At 39.4% G+C, this 27,684-nt stretch overlaps 1 protein-coding gene across 1 annotated transcript; it reads right to left on the minus strand.

Annotated features, from left to right (window-relative positions):
- fgfr1a (fibroblast growth factor receptor 1a) lies at nt 1–26,832 on the minus strand. The gene is given in 19 exon segments (XM_030143445.1): nt 1–1,407; nt 1,497–1,602; nt 3,596–3,733; nt 3,855–3,925; nt 4,008–4,130; nt 4,272–4,462; nt 5,631–5,741; nt 6,251–6,372; nt 6,672–6,817; nt 7,476–7,606; nt 7,609–7,671; nt 10,530–10,680; nt 10,891–11,081; nt 12,089–12,212; nt 13,890–14,062; nt 14,732–14,821; nt 15,718–15,960; nt 21,183–21,355; nt 26,240–26,832. Coding segments are annotated over 18 exon segments (2,502 nt in total). The 5' UTR covers nt 21,334–21,355; nt 26,240–26,832; the 3' UTR covers nt 1–1,230.
- Nucleotides 26,833–27,684: the final 852 nt, after the last annotated feature.

Raw genomic sequence — 27,684 nt, forward strand, 5'->3', positions numbered from 1 at the left:
TTTGTTTTTCAATAGCATTTTATTTAATGTATCCTTTTATGATGACATACGTGTTCTGCAACCCTTCATCAGAAGTTATATGGCAGCAAATGTAACTCCTGTTAAAGCATTTACAGTAGAAGATAAAGTTCATCACATGAAAGGCACGCACAGTGGAAGTGCATGATGTTGACTGAAGAAAAGGACTCTGGGCTTTAACAAGCATGGCAGACAACCGGGAATATTTACAGTTGTGACCATCCTCGCAGTAAATGACCGATGTTGAATGGGACAAGATAAAACTCCACGCACACCCAGCTCTTTCCGTCGCTCATACACACATGCATGCACACAAACACAATCACACACACACACACACACTCACACAGAGGGGAACATTTCATAGGAAATCTATTTTCATGAGCAGAAGAGGCTGAGTTCTGATGGAGAAACACCACAAACACTTAGTTACATTATATTGCAGGTTGTGTCGTTAAAAGCACTTGAAAATATATTTAAAAAATAGAAAACCCGATACATATTTTTCCATTCGTGATTATGCAGTACTGTAAATTGAGGGGAATCAAGCTGCAATACAGCAACAAACTGGCCATTTAAGATATTCTCATGTAACAACTGCCCCTACAGACTATATTCAAAAATGGATCAAACAAAAGCATCCTTGTACAAAACAAAATAAATCAATTATGGTAATAAAAATAAGAGTACAGTGTAAATATATATTCATATTTATAATTTTCTAACTGTATTTACAAGATGATAATGAAGGTGTAGGGGACCACTGTGCCATGTGTCCCGTGGTAGTATATACTCTGGATTTGGTCTGAAATGGAGGATGATGTCCTTCGTTATTGATGAAATGACCAAAGAGGGCAAAAAAAAAACTAAACAAAACCAAAAACCTGACATAATCATGGTCAGTCCTTTCGATTCTCCTGACCCGTGGAATGCCCAAAGTGGAGAGAAGAGTAGGAGTCTGCGTTTTTCTGACACTGTGACTCCCAATAAAACAAAGTGCCCCATATGCGCTGTAGCCAAATCGCCACCAAGAACCAGGAAATGGCTGCAGTCTTCAGTCCATGTGATCCAACGAGTTCTACAAGGTGTCTCCACGCTCCTTTCTCACAGAGCACCAGTGTTTTTAGCTTCATCTCTGGGAATGTGGGGAAGAGTCTAACCCCATGAGGCAGGGAGCAGAGGAAATGTCAATGTTTGAATGGAGATGAGGTATCAGCGTTTCTTAATGGCTGCCCCGTTGGAGTGAGGAGGGAACTTTGGCAGGCAGGGCTCCTCAGCTCCGGCATCATGGGAGAAGACCGAGTCCTCGCCTGAGGAGCAGGTCGAGCTGCGGGTGTCTGGGTAACTGGGGGAGTATTGGTCCAAAGGAACAGACAGCTCCAAATACTCCTGTATTCACAAAGGGAGCAAGGATGAGAATCATGACCTAGAACAACAGACATTCACCGATTCTCAGCGTTGACGGCTGGAGGACTGACCTGGTTGGATGTCATGGCCAGGCAGCGGTCTAGATCCTCCACCAGCTGTTTGAATGTGGGTCTCTGTGAGGGCACGGCATGCCAGCAGTCCCTCATCATCAAATATCTGCAGAGATAAAAAAGCAAGATTATCGGTACTTGTGTCTCTGTGCATTTTACTTTTGCGAGTTTTACGGTTTAGAACAGCCTCCACCCAGCTGAAGCTAAAATGTGACTGTCTACAAACAACTCTGAACAATATGTTCCATTTGGAGCGAGCTCAGCCTCATTTTATTGGTCATCACACAAACAATGGTAGAGCGCATTATGACGTTGCTAAGCACCGGAATCTTTTTTAGATTTTGACAACAGCACTGGTGATATAAATGTGAATGCCGACTGTTTGGGGCAGATGAGACATGGTGTTGACTGAGCTTTAAAAGCAAAAACATTCTCTGCCATTTATTTTCAGCTCATGTTCAAATCGGCAAAAAGTTCCTCAATTGACCCTCAATAACTATGCGATTGATGTAGGCAACATCTGGTTCAGAGCATGAATCCTGTTGGGACCGTGCAAAGCAAGTTATAGAAAACCACAGAAAAGACTTTTATTCAGTTTCTCTGCCAGAGTAATGTGCTGTTTTCTGGAACGTCACAGCGTTTTAGACCAAGAGTTAAATTTGACTCTGTAACCAACACTTGCTGCAAAACACTATGATTTCATCACTGGGAGGCTTAATACCCAATACTTTTGTCTTTGATGTATGGATAATCATACTTTACCAACACTTGACAGTAGTGATTATCTGAACACCACGATAAGGCGGCTTCTGCTGGGTTTTGAAGGTGGTGAAGTGTTTTTTCCCCCCTTTATTTCTAGTAGGTCTTCAAAAGTTAGAAATGTAGTACTCTGAAATTGCTTTGCAAGAGTTTTTACTGAATATTACAATAAATGTTGGTCATTTTTCCTTTGCCAAGTAATATGAAAAGAAGCACTGACTGATAACTCACATTTTCATTGTCATCAGGATATTAACATGCTCAATAAAAACACCACAAAAGACTAAAATGCAATGAATAAGAGCAATCATTTCATTTACATGTAGAAACAGTCCATCTTAGAGTGTGACTGTATGACAAGACATTAAAATCCCACAAAGAAATAATTAAATCCATAATGTGTTGTTTCATCAACATTTGAAAGGTGTGGTGATAATAATTTGTAGGGTTTTTTTTTATTAGCTAAAGCTGTTTTACAGATACTTTTAGACATGATTTTTTTTTCAGTGTAGAGGAAAAAATATCTTATTTAAATGAATGCTCTTTATTTGGTCGAGTGGAAATCATTTATTCTATCCTACATTAACAGTGTATTTATTACGGCATAAAGACAAGAGATATGTCTAACTAAGATACACACTTGAGTATTTGTTTAGTTAACCCAAGTCATATGGTCACCGCAGTACTGAACATAACTGGTAGTTTACAAGACTGTCCTGTTGTGCAAGTTCAATGAAGAAAAAGTTCACTGAGACACAAGTCGCTTTTCCACTGGACATCCGCGCAAAACTTTACTGATACTTACTAAATGTCGAAAACACAGAAGTGCGTAATGTCGGTTTTTCCCTTAAATCACAAATGCGATGATTTGTTTATTTATAATCACAAGAGGACACAAGAAGTGATGCCACAAACATGGCAATAAACGTAAATATCGAGTTGATTTCCAGATATACTCATTATTACTTATTACCCCTCTATCCCATACTAAATTAAAGAAATGATTTGGTTTCCTGGTGTGTCCACACATACCGCGCCATGTTTCTTTTAAAACTCTTCTTCTTCACTTGTTTTAGCATCCGTTAACATCCGTTTTTTATGCATGTGATTCTAGTTGGGGAAAAAAGTCTTTCCATTGCAGTTTTGTATGATATACCAATTGCGCTACGCCCAAAAAAAACACCTCTTGCTAGTGTAAGAAATTTAAATCAAAAAACAAGAGTTCTGGTGAAATTGTCATTTTTCCATTAGGTAAATTTTTATGGGCAAGTTATATTCAAGCAATTTGAGGGTCAATGGAAAAGTGACTACTGTTTTCTAGATGTGTAAATGTTTCTTACAGCTCATGAGTGCACGTGGAGGGCTTGTCCATACGGTGACCTTCCTTCAGCAGCTTGAACAGCTCTTCCACTGGGACTCCAGGGTATGGGGAGCCTCCCAGGGTGAAGATCTCCCACAGCAGCACCCCAAATGACCAGCTGCACACAAAAACACACACACAAACACACACACACACACGTCTGAGCTTTCGCATGGCTTTGTGTTTTCCTCACATTCTTTCAAAAATGAGTCAGAAAAGAGATGGCACGTGATACTCACACATCACTTTGGTGTGTGTATATCCGGTCGAACAGAGCCTCTGGAGCCATCCACTTGACTGGTAAACGGCCCTGTGGGAAATGCACGTGTTAGGGCATGCTACTGTGTCTACGCATTTATAAATAACAATTAGCAAATGATAGGTGTAGTCACATTGGTGGTCTTCTTGTAGTAATCAATGTGGTGGATATCTCTTGCAAGGCCAAAGTCAGCTATTTTCATCACGTTGTCTTCAGTTACCAAAACATTGCGAGCTGCTAGATCTCTGTGAATGCACTAAACACACACATACACACAAAAAGACGTTACTCAACATTAATCCGTGTGGGAATCTAGTAAAAGGCCAAATATGATACACCTTTTTCTGCTCTACCTGGTTTTGTTCTGGAAATACATATGAATGGTTGTGGCTGTTACCTTCTTGGAAGCCAGATACTCCATGCCTCGGGCCACTTGGTAGGCACAGGACACCAGGTCTTTGATGGACATGTTTTCCACAGGAACCTGGTCAGGGTTGTAGCAGTACTCCATTCCTGGTGGGCGCCGTGCTCTCAAGTACTCCCTCAAGTTGCCTTTAGAGGCATATTCCACAATCACATATAAAGGACCTGGAGACAAATGAGGGAAAAGTGTCATTAATTTTATCACCAAAGTGATCATGTTATTACTATACTGCAAAATGAAAGGCTGATATTTTTTGGGTTACACAATGTGATGTGGGTTAAACTTAACCATTTTCATTTTGATATACATGCTCCTGGTTATTTTTATTAAATGGAAGCAGAAATATGATATTTTTTATGTTTTAATGAGTTTTAAGTCTTTCAGTTTGTTGATTTCAGTTAAGATGTACAAGACTATATGTAGTTTTACCTGCATATTGAGTAACTGTGAAGTGATTGAAGTGATTAGTTTTAGTTTAGTTGTTAGTTCTGCAGTATTTACATTCAGTTGTAGTTTTTTTGTTTTTAAAATAGGATGAAAAAGTGTTAAATAAATGTTTAAGAATTCATACTACCCACAATCTAAGTGCAATTCAAAGAAAAAAAAAGCTCATAAGATTTTTATTCCCTGTATCTGTATTTTATTTTAGTTTTTGTTTCATCAGTTATTCTAGTTCTTAATTTAGATGTTGTATTTTTATTTCAGTTAATTTTTTTTCCAGTGATAGTCTTCATTTTGTTCCATCTTCATTTTAGCTGTAATATTAACAACTTTGAGTAAAACATAATGTAATTATGAATAATTCACAAGTAGCATGTTAAGGAGTCAATGCACTGATCACTGTCATCACTGTAATAATTAGAAACTGAACAGTTGCTCATGATCAACCAAATACATTTCATACTTTCTTGTTAAAGAACATATTTGTTTCTAATACAGGGACCAATTTAAATAGCAGGGTAACAGGCAAATGGAATGGGCATAAACTGTGCTTACTGGCACAGGTATTAAATTCTTTGAAATCAATGGAGCAGACAAAGACTCTGCCTAGTGTGGAGGCAACAGAGCCACAGGTCATTAGAGGTTAGGGTTTCTCCACAGCAGAAGCCGATGATCAGCGCCTGGCCCCGTCAGGGATGATTGGAGAGAAACGACAGCGGCTGTAGTCAATTCAAACTGCAACCTCGGAAGCTGGTGTCAGAATCATTTATTCATGCTATTCTACACATCTCACACAGTAAGTTTCACAGCAACATTGTTGTCTGGGGACACTGTGTGTGTGTTTGCACTGGTGAGCGGGTCAGTAGCAGGCCCCCGTCTGTCTGGCCTTACCATCCTGTGTACAGGCTCCCAGCAGATTAATGATGTTCTTGTGCTTCCCAATGATCTTCATCATCTCCATCTCTGAAATCAGGTCTGACAGGTCCTTCTCTGTAGCATCAGCTGGAGAGTAAGAGAAATAAATTATTTTGGGGTAATTACTTGATGTTCTGTTGGTGAAAAGGCTAAAAACAGGCCATACAGTAATCACCTTAACCAAGAGAGTACAGCATCATAGAAGTAAGGCAGGCGTTTGTCTTGAGGAATGCTCCCTGGGGAAAGGCACTTAAAGTACGAGACTATAAATTGTACTTTCCCTGCATCCTCACTCCTCTGTGGAGTTTAATGAACACTGTTTTATAAGGGATGTCAAGAGTTCTCATAAATTTTTACTCTGCTCTCCCATTTGCACAGTGGCTGGGATCCAATGGCAGATGTCTCAGTATCTGTTCATTACAGTGTTGGTGTTAGAAGTTTTCTCGTCCCTGGAGCCTTAGATTTAACTGTGTACCAAACAACCTTCCCTCTCTGCCATTCCACTCCAGATTCCAGCTGATTTAATTGATTTTTAGTTCACATGTCTCTTGTTCTGGTGTATGTATACATTACTATTAAGAAAAAACATAACTTACATTTCAGCATTTTAACTGCAACTTTAGTCACACAGTTTGGTTTCTCTTTGTCAAGACCAAGAGCCTCTCCCATCACCACCTGACCAAAGCAGCCTTCACCCAAAGGCTTTCCAAGAACCAGTCTGTGAAAGGAAGAAAACAAAAAAAAAGTCATTCATAGCCTGAGTTTAAATCTAATTTTAGTTCCAATCAATTACATTTTAGACATCCTGCTTTTGAAGTTCAGCTGCTTGTTTCCTCTCTACATCTTTGATTTTATACTGTGCCTGTTGAGTGGTTGCAGGCCTGTACAATCAGTGTTTTGTTGCTGATTGAAAGTCTTCTGTCTTAACTGAGGTGACTTCTGAGAATGTCAAACAAGTAACTTCCCTGTTCCTATGTCACTTTTATAGCATTTGCCAAGTGTTTTGTCCAGTAATACCTGTCACGGGGAAGCTCCCAGCGGGGATCCTGGGGAAGTTCATATTCAGAAACCCCTGAGAGCATTGGAGAGCCACTAGAGGAGAGGCGTGAGGGACGGACCAGCATCACTCCAGAGTGGATGGAGGTGCTCGAGTCCACAGACACCTGAAGAAAAGAACAGTGACATTACTCCCTAATAGAGGAACAGACACTGACTTATTCAATTAAAAAAAGAGATGAGTCTCCTGTTGTGGCAAGAATCTGATATGATGCATATCATGTCCCAGGGGCTACAATTCAATATACTATGGTAATTGCAATATTATAAAGGGGACCTCTGCAGACTTATACTATGTCAAGTCTCAGTTAACACTGGAGTTGGAAAGTGAAATGGCAGAGGATGGTTTACAACAGTGTGATCTAGCAGCTGCAGTTATCTAGCACAAAACAAACCACAAATCTTTGCTTGTAAACAACTGAAAAGAGGACATAGCATGTTTGAGAATCAATGTGGTATTACAAGAAATACTACTGACATACTCAAGCGCAGGGACATTTTCTTACAACAGCATATTGTCAAAACATCTTACATAGAAAAATGCAACACACTCTACTTTCACCTACCTGATGTTCAAGATATCAAAGATCTACAATGAATCTGCAAGCTCTTTGAATGCATGCAGTTAGTTTTTCTTTTGTTTAAGCACTCATACTCTGTGGACAAACATACTGGAATGGTTTTGTATTAAAAAACTAATGTGGGAAGAGAACGAAGAAGAAGGAAGAAGAAGGTATAAGTATTCCAAACCCCCTATCTACTTTCTGTTACCTGTCTGCGCAGGGGGATGCGTTTGGCCAGCTTGTGGACAGCCAGCTCGCTGTTGAAGTCACTCTTCTTGGAGGAGGTGCGAATCTTAACAATAATAGTGATGGCAACCATGACGATGATGAAAAGAACCCCACGCAGTAGATGACCACCTCCAGGTAGGTGTGGTTGGCTGGAGGATAGTGTGGGACTGCTACATGGAGGGATTCAGGGTGACAGGGAGCAGGAAGGGGTGGTGTCAGCTAGATTACCTCAGACGGTATATAGCCAAGCTCACCAAATACACAGATGCTTCCAATACACAGCAGCACAAACACACAAACAACCTGCCCAAACACACACGCATGCACATGTTCACACACCTCTGCCGTGTCTAAAAACCAGAGCCTTTGACACAGACACACAGAGAACATGCACATAGAGCAATAATTGTTTAAATTTACAGTCTCTGCAAGTGTTTTAATACAAATGCAAAACATAAATTAGTTTAATGGGCTTACTTATTCATATCTGTGTGTAACAGTGTGCAAAGGATCTAACTTTTATACAACATCAACACTTCAGACACTTTTTACACACATTATCAAATTTTCTGGTTGACATTGCATGACTATTTGTGGAAAATGTGCATACCGCAAAGTATGAGCTCATAACAGTCCTGTATAACATCAGTAAAAATGGGTATGTTCAATTCTGACTATTTGTGAAGCATTCCTCAAAGAGTTGCGTGTTGGTGCTGGTGATTCAAACAATATTTGTGTGGTAAATCTTCAGGTCTTGTTTTTTTCCTCCCATTTAGTGAAAACACCAACATTTATTCATACCAGTACTTGGGGTGTAATGGTTTCTATGTTTTAGTGAAAAAGACAGTATAATGCAAACCTTGGCTTGGGATGTAGCTGTTTGCAGGAAGTGAATATTTATACATATACATACACTGATCTTGGGCATGTCTTTACCAAACTTTAGTCTTTCTATGGTCTTTAATACTAGTAATAAGATCTTGACAGTTAAATTACTAGTCTTTCCATAAATCCTTAAATGTCAAAACAAAGTTAAATACTGCATGATTCAATAATTCAGCCAAGCTTTATTCATATATGTCTAGTGTAATGCAAAACGTACTTGCGAATGACTGAATAGTGTTGCTTTATTAAAATTAACTTTTACATGCCAAAAAGTAGAGGACAACTTATACCAAGTGTAAAGCCTGCTTGTCATTTTGCTTCTTTCAAAATACATTTTAGATACTTAAACACACACCTATGACGCATGTATACCACTAAAAATATTAAATTAAGCATTTGCAAGTTGCTATCCATTTGTGTTGGGGGCACTACATGTTGAACCTTATTAACCACTTAAGCTGTATTTCATCCCAAACCAAGGGTGCCATACCAGCAGTGTACCATTACACCCCTAACCAACACCAGCAACACAAGTGAGCTGCACTTGTGTGAAGAGGCCGACTGACAAGCAGCTTGATAATTGGACAAATGCCCATTCCACCCCTCAGGAATGAGACACATCCACTACAGCGAGCCAATTATCAAAGCCAGCCGCTGTGCTCACAGCAGGAAATGACATCAGGGATACATGTCATTTGTAGCTCTTGTCGAAGAAAATCAGTTTTACACCTAATCAAATGCAAACACCAATTAAAGCGCAGAAAGGTAGAGACAGTTCAAAGTGAAATCTGATCAGAGCTGCCAAACAAGCCTTTTGTGAATGTGAAGTTCTACCTGACTGAGGCCATTAAGTGTGCAGCTATGTGGCCTGCCACTGGTCTACTTTTTATTTGCCAATTTTTCTTCCATGGAAGACCAGACAGATTGTGGATTGTTTGGCATTCAGTGATTTCATTTAAGATTTAAGATACAGCAGAGCATGGCCCATACTCTCCCATCTAAGGAGTTTAGATGGAGCATGAGCCATGCTGAAGACAGAGATAGAGTTTTAGTACTAGTAACTTGCCCTGGCTTCCCCACACATTTTTCAACAGTCATAGAAGACCTCATTCTGACAAATGTGATACTGGACAGCCAGGCTGGAGTAAAGGAAAATGGCAAAGAAGGAAATTCAGGAGAGAGACAGGACCACTGATACCTTCAAAAACGGTCAACCATGCAGAGTGATGAGAGAACCCGATAGAATTGCCCGCCAAGCACGTATACTCCCCAGCGTCATCAAAAGACACATTTCTCAGTTGGAGGACTTCCATTTCCTTGTCCGTGGTGTTAAGGCCAGCGGTCTAGAAAATAACAAAGGAAGCAGACCCAACAAGAGGCCCAAGAGGGAAAAGGTAACCATGAGTTAAGGATTCTGAAAGAGAAAGGGGACAGAGGAGTGTTCTCCTCTTCGATCCAACACCATCTGCCCAAAAGATACCACCAAAGAGCCCCTGCAGAGGACTCTCTCAGGAAGAGCCCCCCAGTCTGTTAGTGGAGGAGCTGGTTAGGTGAGTCTTGACCCTACGTTGGGCCATCCCATCACCATGTCATATACCTCAGTCTCATCTCTACATGCAAGAGATGGGCACCATGGAAAACCCCACAGCAGAACAGGCCGCACGCAAACTTCGACACATCTCCCACTCTCACTTCTACAAAGTATGTGAGCATTAGACAAACAACAGGAGGTCTGTGAAGGATGGGTAGGCAGAGGGAGATGACTGGAAAAAAACAGAGGGAGTACAGGCGCAGAGAGTGAGTCTGTGAGCTGTACATGAAGGACTTTGAAGGGCAAGGGAGCGAGAGTAATAGAAGTAGATGGCAAGAGAGGCCCTTATTAGGAGGGCACAGCACAGGCATGGGGCAGGAATGAGAACAGGTCCAACATAAACCTGAGACTAAACACTTTCAACTGTTCTGCTGGGAATTTTCCATAGCGTCATTTACAGTCAGGAACACTGAGGCAGGAGAGAGGGAGGGAGAAACGAAGGGAGGGAGGAGAGAAACAGCTGAGGTTGTCTCGAGTTATACGGCCCTAGTTTTCCAGGTGGTCCTAGAATGGCCTCCACAGTGTCGTCCTGTACTGCTGCATAGTGGTTACCTGTGGGCCCATATCTGGTGACAGTCAGCCAGGCCGACTGATTGGCCTCTCCTATATAATTGGACACTTTACATGTATATTCCCCGCCCTCCTCCTCAGTCACATTGTAGAGGGTCAGCACCTGAGCGTCCGAGCTATTGACCCCAGAATGCTGGAAGCAAAAACAAGTCATGTGCAAAATAAAACAGTAACAACAGAATGAAGATCGTAGTTTGGGTTCAGTGCTACAACAGCAGTTCAAATTGCAAAAACTGTATTAATATAAGAAAATAAAAGAAAGAATTTGGCCCATTTCCAGATTTATTTTGACTGAGAGGTTCTAATTATACTGCAACAGGATTGGTTAAGAGTATGCTCCTACCTTTAAGACTCGGACATATGGTAAGCCATCAGGACCAACACGGCTCCCATTGACTTCGATGTGCTTCAGCCACTGGATATGAGGCTGAGGGTCACTGAACACCTTGCACTCGAACTCCACATCGCTGCCAACCACTGCAGTGCGATTTGCTGGTAAACCTGCCTGAAGGATGGGTCTGTGGGGAGAACGCTCTGTGACACACAAAAAGAAAAAAGACAGATGTTTGCTTAGTGAGCAATGAAGCAAATGCACAAAGTTAAAAACAAAAGTATGTGCAGTAATTTTACAGCATACTTTCCTGACTGATTTTCAAAATGCAAGCCAATAAAAACTAAGGCGTCGTTACTGTTAGTGGTGAACACTGATTGCAGACTGGGTCACCAGTATAAACTGATTTATACTGTGTAATTTCACAGGTTACAGACTATAATTTCTCATATGGAAAATTACTGAAACTGTTCCTTCAGCTATATGCCATTTGTGTAATTACTAACAGTAGGGTACAATAGATGGGCAAGCAAGTTAAGTGTATGATGTGGAGCCGTTACTGTAGAATAAAATGTTCTTGTGGCTCCATTTTGATGACGGATAAGTCTCCAAAGTAAACTCCAGAGCTAAACGAAAGCTGGCAGAGTGACAGAAAAGGCTGTCCAGGGTTTTTTGACCAAGATATCAGTGGGGACTTAGCAAAACACTTTTGACTATACATTCCATTTACTGCTGTGATCTTGCCTCTCATCAGGGTTTTGGCCTCTGGTGAGGTTGTGCAAAGCCCAGAGGACAACAGCAATGGAGGAAGTGGAAATGTAATTTACTGAACCAGTGGCGTGAATGCGGGTCACAGGGCAGGCCCTACAGGAGCAATCCGCTCTCTCCTCATCATTGCTTGTTTATTCCACACTTGAACTTTATAGTATTGTGTCAGTTTGTTAAAAAAATGATCACTTTTGATCTGTTAACCAACTGCAGTAACATGAAACATAAGTGAAAGTCATCAGTGAAAGAGTCAGTAAACAAATGTAAGACCAGAAAAATACTTTTAAAGATGGATAACGGTTGTTAGAGAAAATTTGGGTCCAATTACATCTCAGGCCTAAAATTTTTCAAATTAAATTGAAGATATTTTCAAGACTTGTTAACGTCTTGCAGACAACCTAGGCTTTTCTGTGGCAAACCAGCAAAAGCATGGTACACTTACCGACTACATCCAGCTGGTAGGTGTGGTTGATGCTACCATACTGGTTTTCCACCACACAGGTATAGTTTCCCTTGTCAGAGGGCACAGCAGATTCCATGATGATGGACCAAATATGGTCACGGACCTAAACATTTTGAGAGAAAATGTTCAATTACATAAAGTCTGCTTAAAAGAAAAACTGTTGAATCCATTTATCATCTTGTACTGAATGTTTCTTGTTTTATGGAAAAAATAACAATTTCAATGACATGTAATGTGATGAGATAAGAAGATAACAACTTCCTCTTCCTGTTGACAAGACCCAGTTGGTTAGGGGAAAAAACAGGTATGTTTTATATACATCTGCCCCAACCTGTCTTATTAGCACCAACTGATGTCTGGCTCTTTTTTCCGAGACATGTTATAATTTTTTCTTCCATAAATCTGCCAAGACCGGCAGTGTGTGATTAACCAACAAACCTCTGAGGCAATGGCAACATCAAACATACATATACACTGACTGAACCATACGGCTTCCTCATTTAGCTAAAACGTGATGAGAGAGTCCAGCTGCCTACTGCCAGATGTGTTGTGCTTGGTTTCATACATGTGGTCTACATTATTCCCTCCCTCCTGCACGTCTCTGTGCAGACGATATGAACAATAGAAGCCTGGCCATAAAAGCGGAGTGTGGGAGGGATGAGAGACGTCCCCAGCCGCTGATGCAGACCTTTGCACCTTGACTGAAAAAACAGCAGCCAGATGGTTAAGTGTGCTGCTTGGCTGAGTTGGGAGGTGGGGGTGAGAGGAGCAGGCAGCTGAGAGGAAACTCCTAAATGTGCCCCAGCTGGGAAGGGAGATGGGCTGTAGAAATACAGGACAAGGCTAGACTGGCCTATACCTTGATGGGAAGAGCAGACATAGGGAAGGAGGAGGGTTTTGGTTTTTTTTTTTTTTAAAGTCTGTGTGAACATACACATACATCCCACACCTGTGCAACTGCCACTGGATGCAGTCATCCCAGGAGTAGTTGAAGTAAAGGTACATAAAACACAAGATTTACAACCTACTAATAAAAAAGGCCACGTTATGCATTATCCACAGACACCATGGCTTTGGTAGTTTCCTTGTTTATTCTGAGAATAGGCTGGTGACATCAATGGGAAAACAATAAACTCACAACAAGGAATAATGAGAATAATTTAATACCTTATGGTCCTAAACGACATTTATATGATTTGGGGAAGGTGTGTCTTTGCCATCTCAGTACAAACCCCTGCCACACCTTTGCTAAGTAATCCAGGCTACAACCCCAAGTCTTATCAGCAGTTAGTGTCACTATCTGAATAGCCAGTCTGGAAATAGGAAGACTTTAATAAAAGAGTGATTACAAAACACTCCATATATCATAGGTACAGACAGTATCACAGTCACAAGTTTACTGCTGTGAGGATGTAATTACAGAAAAGACTATGCACTAGTTCACAAAATGAGGACAGCCAATGCTATCAATCATTCACATAAGTGGCTTAGATTGCCCACCTGAAGGTATTCTTAGTATGGCACAGCATATCTTTTTGAGGCATAGGATTTCTTCTTGCATTGTTTTTCAGGTCAAATGCGAAACTTGTCTCTGCTTTTCACTCAAAGTGTTCTCTACTCACAGGGAGGGGTTGGTGATCTAATATGGAGATGAGATCACTGACACATCTACACTCTTGTTGAATAACAGGCTTCAAGAAGATATGCTAAGGAGGGTGCAAAGACACTAAGGAGAAATTGATCGAAACTGTAAACATATTTTTTGAGTATTTTTATTAACCTTGAAGCCTCCAATGCGATGGTCTCTTTTGAATTCCTTGCCGTTCTTGTACCATTTCAGCGTGGGGGTGGGGTTACCACTGGCCTGGCAGCGAAACTTCACAGTCTTACTGGCTGGGACAGCGTGAAGCTTCTTCTCCATTTTTTCCGGTTGTGCCCATTGTGGAGCCATAGCTACAGAATAAGAGGTGATAAAGCAGTTAGGCACAAGTTTAACAAATGTCATACATTAAGTTCATCCACTCTAAGACTCAAGGTCCTTTAGCCTAAAACATTATGTAATCCACTAAAAAAGATTTCTAAATTATAGTGATTTGGTTTAGGGTTTATTATAGGGCTTCTTTAAACTGACTAAATCGTTTTTTAGATTCTTCAAAATCAGTTTGTTGAGGTGAAGTCATGGTTGTATAAATTCCAGGCTCAGATAAAACTTTCGGAGTACAAACTGAAGGTCAACATGCCTGCAACACTTGGCGGCTGCTGGATTCTTTGTGGTCTGAACCACCAGTAGCATCCAGATGGTGATGTCTGAGTGATTTAATTACTCTTTAGACAAATTGGGAGACATCTAGGGTTAACCACGGTTAGTCACCATAGGGATAATGCTGTCCCTGAAGTAGTGAAAAGCTGCTGATTCAGAGTGAAATCATTCACCCCAGTGTGACCACCACACACAACTGACCTATAATTGAATCATAAAACTCTTAAATCACTGACCATTCATGCCAATTACTCATGACATTACTGTGACTGTAGGCAAGAGAGGAATGACCATTTGTTAGAGCAACATTCATGACAGCATATTCATAAAAAAAAAAAAAAAAAAAAAAAATCAGCACTTACGCAGCAGTTTTTGGCTGCCCAACAACTTTGCTTCTTCTGATGAAGACTCTTCATCTTCATCTTCATCCTCAGATGAGGCAAGGGAATTAACTGGTAAAACATAAAACAGATGTAGAGTTTTTCACACCCAACAGGCACCAATTTTTATATATATATATATAAACACATATAAGAGTTTATACACAGTGTATGTGAGAGAGTACTTATTAGGGTTTGTCAACTATTTAAAAATAAACTGATTAATTTACTTTCATTAACTGCACTTTTCTTCTTAAGACTAAATCTTGTAATAATTATTAAATGCAGAGTCATGAAAATAATGTTGAATGAGTACAAAGGAAGCAGTAGTTTGAAAACAGCTTAATAAACTTTGACAACATTCTCTCCTCTGGTAGTTCTCAAAAGTGGCTGTCATTTAGAAAAACAAGTTTTTAGCATGTTTTAATAGAAATAACAAAACCTTGGCTTATGTTAAATATACAGACATTTTAGCCCATATTGTTAAAGGTGATGATGGAAGATTTATGCATGATCACGTAATTACATGAAGTTTAGGTTGGACTCTGTTTTGCGTTGGAACTAGTCATTTGTTAACATTACCTAACTCTTTTCCCAGGTTAAAAATGGTCTCATTTGCCTACATCCATGATAATAAACACAATGTAATGACATATACTGAGGCTCCGGGACAGACTTCCTAAAAAAAATCCTCATCATTCTCTACAACAATAGATTCTGTTAGGGTAGAGATGCAATTAGCTAATACCAAAAACCATTCAGCTCCCAGCATGACACAGATTTCAATACGCATCTCACATGACTACATCAACATGCGTTAAACATAGATAGTTTTCTGATAACTGTTCATAACCATCATCATTAGATTCTAATACCCAGAGTATAAAATGCTCACTTGTCATTCATCACAACATAAGAGTGCAATAAGATAATGATCTGATTTGTTATGGTCATCCTTGTAATGTTACCTGTGACATTGAAGTTGATGCTGCGGTTGCCAAAGGTGGTGCATGTGTACAGGCCAGAGTCCGCCAGCTCCACTGTCTCTATCTCCAGCTGGCCATTGCGGATATGTGTGTGTTCTCCATCAACTATCGCCACATGGTCTTTGGTCCAGTTGACAGCATGGTGGGAATCCTTGTCAGGGCATGTCAGATCCAAACGATCCCCAAAATCAAGGGTGAAGAGCTGTGCTTGTGTTTCTGAGTTGACTACAATGGAAAAGTAAGAGGATAGTAGAAGTTTAACACCAGGTAACTTAGAAACAATTGTAAACACACTATATTGGCTACTACTTAATTACAAAAATATGCACAATGTCTCTGACTAAATAAATCATAAATTAAGGTTTAGAGTAAATAGGGCTGGATCTGTAGTGTAAACACATGAAAAAGCTGTCAAAGAGCAAGCAGAAAACTCTTTTCCTTGATTTCCTCCCTTAATGTCGCCTATCTAAGCCCTTTCTCAAATTAAATCACATCCCAAATTAGTCAAAGCCCCATCGTTGGGCAGGGAAGGAGCTACTTGGGAAAGGAAGGTAGAATTCAATTAGAGGAATGAAGAGCGGAGAGGCGTCACGGTGCAAAACACCTGAGCCCCCCTGTTCTAAATGACTACATAGTACACTAGGGGGAGGGGGTAACCCAATTATGCTGACATGTTGTCCATCACAATGGTGTTGTTTGTCTAGTTACAAAGGTAAAGATCGTCACTTGCCAACTTGTTTGACATTCTTGCTCGAGAATCACACTTCCATGCTAAAAACTCACAAATGTAAAGGTTTCAAACAAGAGCAAAATGGCACCTGATTTCCAAAATAAACCCTGTGGTGAATAAACATAAAATCTGATTGAGTTTAGTCATCTCTTTTACATTTCCCATAGCCTCTTCTGCATTATAACTAGAAAGAGTGAATAAGGCACTTGTATTTTCATCAGCTCAAATCTTTCAGTTTGTTTTTTTTAGTTTTAGTTTTTTAGTTTTAGTTAGTTTCACAAGTATATAAATATTTTCTAACTTTAGGATCTGATTGGTTTTAGTTTATTTTTTATTCATATTTTAGTTTTTCCCGGTATTATATGTTAAGCTTTGACTTATAGAAACTTAAAGATGTAGGACAATCAAATCTGATTTACAAAATCATTCTTTATATAAAGTGCCATTTTGCAGCAAAACATGTTGTTCTCCTTCACCATAAAAAATAACGCTGAGTGAAAAGGGGTGATTTTAACAATTTTTTTTTTTCTTGTGTATTGCAAAATGTAGTTAGTGTTTTTGAAAGTCTTTTTTTTTTTATTTTAAACTATAATTACTTTACAACTAAGTAATTAAACCCCATAGGGGTGAGTAAACCCTCAAGAGAAGAAAACTGAACTCCTCTCAAAGCCTGCTGTATGTTTGTAAAAGCACTTCCTCTCAACAGGAAGCATATCCATACAGTATAACTTCATGTCAACATCAGCAAACCTGACTAATCCCTCCCACCATCACAACAAAGGCCTTCAAACAATAAAGGGGAAGAGGGAGCAGACACAGCGAGCCAGTGAGCATGTGCATAGGAGCGAGCCAGAGAGGGCCTGCAGAGGCAGGTTCTAGTGCCAGTTGCTATGGTGACCCCACTTGGGCCTAGTAAAGGTATTTCCTGGATCACATATGTCTGACAGGCCCTTAATCCCAGCAGGAAAAGGGGGCCAGGGGGTAGGATCAACTTTCTCCTCAAAAACAAAACCGATGGGGGGAAAGCAGACGAGGCATTTAGTGATGGACTACTGCTATCCAACCTGGACACAGCCTTCAAAAAAAAATGCAAGGTTGCAAACCATCCACAATGTCTCTGCCCCTGCCCTCTAAATGGAGATAATACTGATAAGGCTGAGTCAACATCCCAGCTGTGAATCTGGCTACAGACATCATAAAACGCCCATATAAGCTGTAAAATTTGCTTGTTGCTTTATTGTAGGCCACAGAAAGACTTCTGTGACAACCTACTTTAACCTTAAATAACATAAAAGACATCATAGCCAAGTTGAGGCACCTTGTCCTAAACCAGTAACTTTTCTGACCGACAACGTGGAAAAATTATGATAGCAACTAACACACCTGTATCACTCACACTGCATTTATTGTCTAGTCCCTGCTTGGAGGTAAGAGCCAAGTTTCCAGCATCTCCTTTGAATATGAGGATGTTTCATCTCAGTTAATCCTCCTGGTGCTATGATTGGATTAAAATGGATTAAGGACTATATTTTCTGAAAGCAGCCCATCTGGAATGGTCTCTCATGTGTTCTGTTAACCTTTTGGAAAACTTGATTGACACTGTTTAAAATCAGCCTAATTACATAAATCATGAAAGGAATTTTCCTACAAACACAAGCATGGAGAGGTTTAAAACTATGGGGGGAAACTCACTAGTCTGTAAATTAAGGACCAACTAAAAGGAAGACTTGGCGCCAGTCTATGGAACTTTCTCTGGCTAAAAGATAGGAAGCAATATGCCGCGTGAATGACTTCTGGGATTTCCTGCTCTCACTGGAGTGATGGTTGAATGCAGTAAAGTCAGGCTGGTTGATGTTCTCTTGTGGCACACAAAAAATGGCTATGGCATGTCCCCTTTTGCTGGTCTGACCACTGCAGAGTGAAGGGGTGGTGACGTATAGAGGGAATTGATAAGAAACAAAAGGCAGGACTGGCAGGAAGCAAAAAAAAAGGACAATGGCCATTAGCAACCCCAAAAAAATTCACAGAGAGTGTCCCTCCTGAAAGCACTCCAGCAGAGGACCCTTTTCATTCCTAAATGAGCCGCTGACAATCAGCAAGGATTAACACTTGGAAACTACAGGGATTACTGTGTAGGGCCAAGTTAACCTTTCAGTTGTTCCAGTGTGGGTAGTAACTAATGATTACTTTCATTATCAGGCAATCTGCTAACTGTTTTCTCCTTTCACCAACCAACCTTTTTCAACCAAGGTTAAAAAAAGACTGTTTTAAAGCAATACAGCCTAAACAGATGTATTTTTCATCAGTCAACAGTTCAAAACTACCCATTTTAGACAAAAAAGGATAAAATTGTGAAAATCACCACATTTCAGGCAAATATCAGTACATCATTACTTAAACAATTACTGAAACAGTTAACGAAGTACATTTTCAATGAACTAATATATTCATGTTGCACCTTCACTTAAGTGTCAAATGAATTAAGGTACATTAAAATTTGCACTGGCGTAGTTTCCCAGATGTGGATTAATCCTTGTTTTAGGCATAAATCTAAAAACTAACAATGCAATATTTGCCAATATTCAAAATGGCATGTGTCTGTTAGCCAATGCGATGCTGAAAAGAGACATTACCTTTTGTTTTTTTTTTTGTTTTGTTATTATTTATCCCGCCTTTAACAATGAAATCTTCATTATAAATATAAAAACAGTTACTACACATAGGCTATGCAAGTCTTTCAAGCCTTTCAATGTATTGTATTTGAATAAACACATCAAATAAATATCCGACACTGTCATCATTGAAAAGACATCTTATGTGCCGATATCAGTATTGGTGGATATACAGTGCAGCTCTAGTAATAACTATAATCAGCAGACTTTCACTCTAAAACTGGTCTCAATCCATGTCTAATTGCTTAATACACAGCAAAACCAGATTTTCTGTCAAAGGCTTACAAATGCCCTAAAACAGATTCAATAAGCAAAACTAATAATAATAAAGAGTTTTGCTCAAGTTGGAAAGAATGACGAAAAGAAAAAGGGAAAAATTTCATTTGGAGTGATCCTTTAAACCACAGTCTCCTGTTTTGCCTGCTTTCAGAAAAATCACAGAAGCCATGCACTTCTGGGTCCCATAGCTGTCTGCCAAGAGTCTTTCTTGGGACTAGGCAGCTCCAGATCTGAAGAGGTCAGTGGCGCTTCTGCTTTGACTGACAGCAAAGCATAGAGTCAAAAAATATCCACTGGGATCTCCATGACTTGTGACATTTCAATGCCCCTACTCTAAAAATAGCAGCACAAAGGGGTTTTATGACAAGTTTCTCTACCTGATCACAGAGACAGAGACTGCATTTAAAAGGGGTTATCATTGAAATGGGAGCCCATGAGGTCCCAAATAAAATCAATGAAGTGAATTTGTTCACGGGGTATTCTTTTCTTAGGTGAACAACACACACAACAAAAACCCTTAAGACAAACAAAGAAGCGTGCATAAAACACAACCATTTCAATATAACTATTTTGTTTCCCCACCCAAGACAAAAGGAATGCAACCAAATGCTTCTGCTGTGATTGTTTGTCGACAGCTGAAGCCATCCGTCACCCAGCAGGGAAGAGGGGGGAAAGTGAAGCATTCCCAAGCAAAAGCCGGGGGGTGGGGGGGGGCATAGATTGTACCTGGCCATTTGGTGATTAAGAACAGGGTGGAGTGTAAATGCATCAACTCCCCCACCCCAGAGAAAATTTATGGCTCAGAAGACAAACATTCTCCTCAGAAACCCTATCCTTGGGGATAAGGGAGGGCTTGGAGTAGCATCTTCTTTCCTTTTTCAAAAAACAGGCTAATTTATAGTTTCCCTGGCAGTTAACTCTACTCTCAGTGACAACAAATACCTTTTCATTACAAAGAAGGAGAGGAGCAGGGACTGCAAGGTAGTAGGGCAGCCCTTGGGCTACAGATGGGAGTCATTTACTCCTCCCTGTCTCACTGTCGGCTCAAACACCACTACACCAAGTTTATTTTAGGGCTTACTACCCAAGAGAGACCCTCTTTCTTAATTACTCTAATTATAATGTTGAGCTTTATCATATTCTTTTGCTGAACTCCACTTCCGATGGTAGAGTGTAAACACCCAAGCCCATCTACCCACAAGTCCAGCCAGCTATTACACTGCTGGACTGTATCCAAGAGACACATTTTTAAGGATTCAATTTCAGTGCTGCTTTCCCCTTTTCAGAAGTGAACATGTCCAACAGCCAGATCACGCTAAATTCTCTGCAGGAAATACAATCAAATCACTGCAATGTCTGTTAGTAAGATTTGTTGGTATATTTTTACCAACTAATAATTACATTTTATAACTACTCGGGGAAAAACAGAAAAGGGGGTACTAATGATCAGAAGCACAGTTGTGGTACATCTGATGCAGTATAGTGCACTCAAACAACATCAGACTCTAGCAAATGGGGGTGGTGGGTGAACACTGATGCTACAAAGAACAGACTTCACCACAGCCTGGAGTGTGTTAGGATTACATTCCTGTACAAAGAACAAAGCCCTGATTATCAGTGGACTGCTTCTCAAGAAAAGAGTCTAGATAAGTCGGGCTTAATAAGTTCAATCAGTTACATGATATTTAATAATACTACAATGAGGGCAAGGAAAAGTAAGGTACAAATAAAGTCTGAGTAGAATTAAAGTTCTCAAACAGCCTTACCTTCATCTGTGTTGGCAGGCCGACACTGGGTCCTTAAAACTTGGGCGAATAAAGCCAGAAACAGAAGTATACTTTGCCTCAGCATCCTGCTGAGGGAGCTACAACTGTTGGCTTTTCTGCGACCGGATCTCCATTCAGACCTGATGGGCATCAGCAGCAGGTCATTCACAGTGCTGAAAAAAAAAAAAAAAAAAAAAAAAAATATTACTTTAATTGCCATATAATCAAGCCTAAAAAGTATAAATGTCTGACAGTTATTATAGTTTACAAAACGTGGACTAAAACTTAGTGTAAAGTAGCAGAGAATTTTTTCTTAACTATAAAAAAAATTATATAAACTAAACTAAATTAAATAAAAAGTACAATAACCAAATACAACATTACCATGAAGAACTCAGCTATATTTGTGTTTCTGCCCTGTGATAACAGTTCATGGGGAATAATGAATGTTGCACAATATGGAAAGTTGAATAAATAAAGGTATAGTAAATCAGATTGGATGTCATTCATTTATCCAACCCATTTCAGCTTCTGTAAAATCAAGGCTTTCCTCACAATACCTGGAAAACTAAATAAAGTTAAAATAAATTTAAAACAAAACTATATCTAGTTCTGCAACTAAACTGAAATAAAAACAAACTACAACACTATGTGAAATTGATATAAGTTGCAGATTCGATTCCGTGTGCAAGAAACCTGCTCAAACAATGAAGAAAAAGCCTGCCAAAAAAAAAAAAAGAGAATTTGATTGTTGTGTGGCTCTTCACAACAAACTGTAAACCATACCAAATAATAGGATGTACAAACACAAACAACAATCTACATTTAAGCGGACATGTCAAACTACTCTCCAAACAAGGAAAGACAATGTTACTTCCGTCTACATGGCTGAAAGTAGATACTCCAGCATTAGGATATGATTGTACAAAAACAGAAATAAGACAGTGCAGAGTAAAAAGCCTGCTTATAAACCTCAAGCAAACAGTAGATACATGTTGCATAGTTCTTCGGAATAAAATGTAACTAATGCATTCTGAAGTTATTTGGACCGTCACTACAGTCAGAAAAAATATGCAAGTTACCCTATCTTTCACAGGACTGTTGGGGTTGAAGGATGTGTTATATCCTTCACAACTTGGCATATTACAGCTGGTGACCCTCATATGTGCACATCTGCTTGCATCATCAACTCTGCAGCATCTGGCCACAGAGATTAACACTTGTCCCAACCTCTGTAACCCCCCCTGAGAAATTTGTTTAAGACCAAAAAACTGTAGCCTGCTATGTGACACCTTTGTAGAGAGACCACAGGCCATCATTTCTGAGAGATCTATTGTCTAACAGTTGGTCTTGATCCTGAGTTCAAAATGACCCCTCCCCCTGTGACCACTTGCTCCCTTGGGTTGTCAACAAGTGTCAAACAAATGCTGCTTTTTTTTGGTTTCTTCACCCTGATGCTGTCAAGCCAGAGGACATGGGCCCCATTAATGATGACGTTAAGAATGTCAACAGAGTCCCAAATGACTCCAAAATATCCATCATGTAAACTACAAAAGCAACTCCACATCTCGGTCTAAGAAAACCCTACTTGGCTTACACTTACACACAAAGTCATGTTCAGATGCAGCTGTGGTTTCCTTTAAGAGGTAATGGCTTGTGTGAGTGTTCATCACTGAAACAGTCATTGTGTTCTTCTAAAAACCAATTCAATTTCACTTTCCAAGAATGGTCTAGTGTTCCAGCAGCTGAGCTGGGTCAGGGGGGTCCGAAGGGGATAAAGAAGCTTGGTCATCGCGGCTCTGTAAGCAGTGAGTCAGTGTTTGGGACGGCTCCAAGTGGCTGCTTCTACTGCCAGACAGAAGGAACCGCAGCAAGCAGCCGACCACGTTCCCCGGACCCTCATCACTATAACAACCATCAATAATTGAAAGAGGAAGTGGCGTCTTCAAAAGTATGACACAAAGCTTTGTCATCTTAAGCTCCCATGGGAGTAAGAGTTAAACATACAGAATGTCTTAATATCCACACACAGGAAACACTTACAAACTGAGACTGACTGACTCACTGAAAGGAGAATACCTAAAATTAGCCTGTAATATCTAACCCCATAAAAACAAAAGAAAAAAAAAAAAAAAGAGTGTATTTAAAAAAAAAAAAAAAGGAAGCACAATTATTTGTCTTTTTTAATCTATAATAACTTATTTATATCTTAATATGTTACTTAAGACACCACCGCTCTGGTTCTGTTTTGTATCAGTGTTAAATATTACCACAATATTAATAGTCTTAATTGGTTTTCTTTAATTAACCTTTATTTAACCAGGTTAGTTAGTTGAGAACTGATTCTCATTTACAATAACAACCTGGCCAAGAGATAGCATACAAACAGAGTAAGTAGCAGCACTGAGATTAGTGCAGTAGTAACAAAAGGCATTAATTAAATTAATTTATTTATTTAATTAAAAGTCAAACTTTTCAATATCTGACGTGAAAGTACTGGAAGATCTAAATGCCAGCAAAGAAATATTGCCCCAGACTGCCCAACGACAAGATAAAAGATTAAAAAATAATACGATCTGCGTATTTTATTAAAACATCATTCACAGTGGTATATTTCAAATCTCAGTTGAATTCTACACTTCCTAAAATATGCTCAGACCAGGTCTGCCTTACTCCTTTTTAACTAGTGAGATAAGGATGCACAAATTCTGCTTTATATCTAAAACATAAAAGGATTAAATAACAGATTATGCTGACAATTCTCACACTGCCCTTCAGTTTTACAGCCCTGCAGCCTCTAAGCAGCTAAAACTTATCTGATGGGCTGGGCTGATAAGATGCTCACTGGTCACTTCACAGGAAACAGACTTAAGTGTCTAGCAGAGTGAGATTTACACAAAATAACAGGACCAAAAACTGTCCACAAGACCCTCAAATGTTTCTATATTTCTAAGAGCAAATTCACACTTCTACTTAACATCTACATATTGGTGTTACCTTAAAGACATTAAGGGTTTCCCCACACACACTTCTGAGGCGCAGCGTGCATAAAAACATATACACAGCACCAAAATGTACAGAAGAACCTGAGTAAGAAAACAGGACTGCTCTAAAAATACACAGTGGAGAATTGAATATCATTGTAATTTTTTTTAATAAACACATAAAAGACATTTTACTGAATAACAAATGTAAACAGGGATTCCAACAAGTGCTAAGTTTAATGAAAATCAACTTTCTCAAGAAAATTGCACAGAATCTGTTGAGTAAGAGGTTAAACTACACAGATTAACACTGTGCAAAAACATTTAGCTTCTCTCATTATACAATACAAAGACAAAGGTTACACGCCTAACCCATAACATGGCCTACACCATAATTACTGTTCATTGCCATCCATGCATAAAATTCCTCAACTCCCAAATTCTGCTGCCCCTTCCCAGTTTACACTGCACTCCCAGCCAGCAAGAGGCCAGTCTGCACAGTGGAGTGGCCAGTGGAGTGCACAGACCACAGTGTAGTGGACGTAAGAGCATCAGACCATTTCCCTGAGGCTACTGTTTTCACAAAAACAGACACTTATGGTTTGTCTTTACAGCCTCATGGCCTGAGCCAGCAGTTCACCACCAGTATACCATAGAGGGAGATCAGGTCTCCTAAGATTACGCTCAAATGTAAAGACAATTAATGTCAAACAAGCTAACACTTCGCCATTTGGTTGGCACTTAATCCAGAGTGCTTTGCAGTACACCAAGAATAGGTCACTACATACAAGTGAGTTTGTGTGTTTTCCCATGGGAGTTTAAAGTAGAGGAAACTACTCAATCCTTGTAGATAATCTTTACAAAAGACACTGAATGTGAATTTAATGGTCTGAACATGTACAAATAACAGTAAAATCATAGTTAGAAACAATTGCATCGTCGATGTGACTTCACATGATGCACTAATGGTGAAATGTATCATTCAAAGCTCTCAGAGAAACATTTAATTTCACATTACATTTCCTGGTTGATTTAGTCAGTAAATATGGTGTTATAGCTTAAGTGGGGCTTGCCCTTTGTTACTAAATTAGAGGCCAGGTCTATTCCTCACTTCCCATTAGATGGTTGAGGGGAAAACTTTTTTTTTACCCATAGTGAACTCCCTGTGGGCATACTACTTTTCTACACCATCCATCTTCTCCCTCTCTTTTTATAACATAACATAACATTTAGAGCTTTACATAACATCAAACTGCCTCCTCCAGAGCCAGACTTCATGACAGATGCAGTAATGATGGATGCCTGCATTTCTGACCAAGAAATACATCCTATAACTTAAAAGACAGGACAAGATGTTGGAAATTCACATTTGCAGTGTATTTTAAAGAGTATTAATGTTCTTTCAAAAGAAATGGGACCTGGAAGACGTATGCAAACAGTTTCGGATTCTACTGTGGCACAATGTATCCCAAGAAAATGCCGAAATCAGACAAATACTTTTAGATCCACCACTATTTAACAAGTGTTAACACCATCATTTGCATTAACAAAATAATCTGGGGTTTTGTTTCCATGTGATAGGATACTGTTTCCTCGTGTACATTATCTAACCTTGGCTGGTACCTGTTTTGACTTCTACATTTAACCAAAATAACTTCATTTTCATGAGTTTTAGAACCGCTGAGTGTCAGGACTTTGTGTTTTCCAGATCATACCTAAGCACTGAGGAGACAGAGGTGTTACTATGAAAACACTTAAAAAGAAAGCAGATCACGTAATGAAAAACAGGCAGTTTACCATTTTTTCTCATTTCCACAGCACATAAATATTTCTTAAGAACAAACAGGTGGTTGAATGTCATTGCAGAAAATAACTGCCATGGATCTCTCTCTCTCTCACACACACACACACACACACACACACACACACACACACACACACACACACACACACACACACACACACACACACACACACACAATCACATATCTGCAAACAAACACGCTAGCACGTAAACCTACATTAAAGTGAAGATAAATCACCGCCTGGGGGGATAATAAGACACCAACTCACCTTACTGGCGGGGAGCTGTGAAAGAGTCCAGGCTGTGTTAGATAAGGAAGACTCCTGGGCTAAGATTTGATGCAGGAAAAACTTCCCGAAAAACAGTTAATCCAGACTTTAAAGCGTGGCCCCTTCACGACGTTCACTTAACTATCGCCGTTAAGCTAACAAGTTCGAGCATATTTTCACCAGATTTGAGCAAAAGAAAAATGTGCTTTCCCCTGTCTGTAAAACAAAAACACTCAACAAGAGCCAGAAAAAACTAAACGCTTTAAGGTTAGCAAACTATAAACATTTAAGACCGTGTTTTGTCGGTTTTTGCTATGTTTAACCTTGCTAACCCAAAGTAAATCGAGGGAGTTGCGCGAGCGCAGAACAACTCGACTCGCCAAGGAATTAAGTCCCGAAAAAAATTAGTCCGAAAGTTGTTAAACTCACTCGAACAAAATACCCCAGAGCTGGAATGGAGTTTGTCGAGATATTACTACAAAACGGCGGTACTTTGAGGAATCCTACAGGGTATTTTGGCAATTCCTGGTGGATAAATGCTGTTAAACAACGAGAGTCCGAGCTGGTGAAAAACCTCCCCCTAAAAGCGGAGAATATGCGCATCCTCCGGACCGAAGTGAAGACACACACAGACACACACCGACACACACACACCACAACCGGCTTGCACTTCACAATGAAAGCCCAGAGGACCAACCACTAACAACAGCCAACAGTGTCAGGTTAGGCTGTTCTAGTCTGCAATGCAACACAGTCAAATGCAGCAGTATTATTACTACTATGTATAGGAAAATTGTAATAAATAAATTATTAATAAAATATCAACAAACTGTATTATTGTTTCCTCCAAGGACAGGTTATTATTGCTATTTATTTCCACCATATATCTTTGGACATCAAATTTATATCATACGTTATTTCAGTAATTTTGTCGTGATTCTGTGCTTTTTTTTTTTTTTTTTTCTTTTTTATACTTCTCTATTTTTTCTGTTTGTCTCTATATGACAGCCCTGCGATGAAAGTGGGTTCAGAAGATGAATGAATGAATGAGTGAATGTTTTTAATTTTTTATATGTCATTTAAGGTTCTGTGTACTTTGTTTGTTTCCTTTTATGTAGGTTTCTGTTTTGTCTTTCTTATTCTTGACATATGATTTCAGATTTTTTTGTATTTTTGTTTTATTTCCTTTGTGCTCTTCTGTTTTTGTTTTTTGTTTTTTTTCATTCTTCATACATAATTTGTTCAAGTTTTTTGCTATGTTAGCTCATATGACATTTTATTTATTTATATTCTCATTGCTGTGTTGTGTGTTTTATTTTTTCCAAGTAATCATGTTTTTTCTTTGCATCACCGTTCATACTTAGTAATTTATTTGGGAATACTGTGTGCCATAATATGTTTTCCTATAACAGGATTGTGCTATTTCTGTTGTAAATCAACACAAA

This window comes from Sphaeramia orbicularis, chromosome 9 (genome assembly GCF_902148855.1).
Source record: "Sphaeramia orbicularis chromosome 9, fSphaOr1.1, whole genome shotgun sequence".
Classification (NCBI taxonomy): Eukaryota; Metazoa; Chordata; class Actinopteri; order Kurtiformes; family Apogonidae; genus Sphaeramia; species Sphaeramia orbicularis.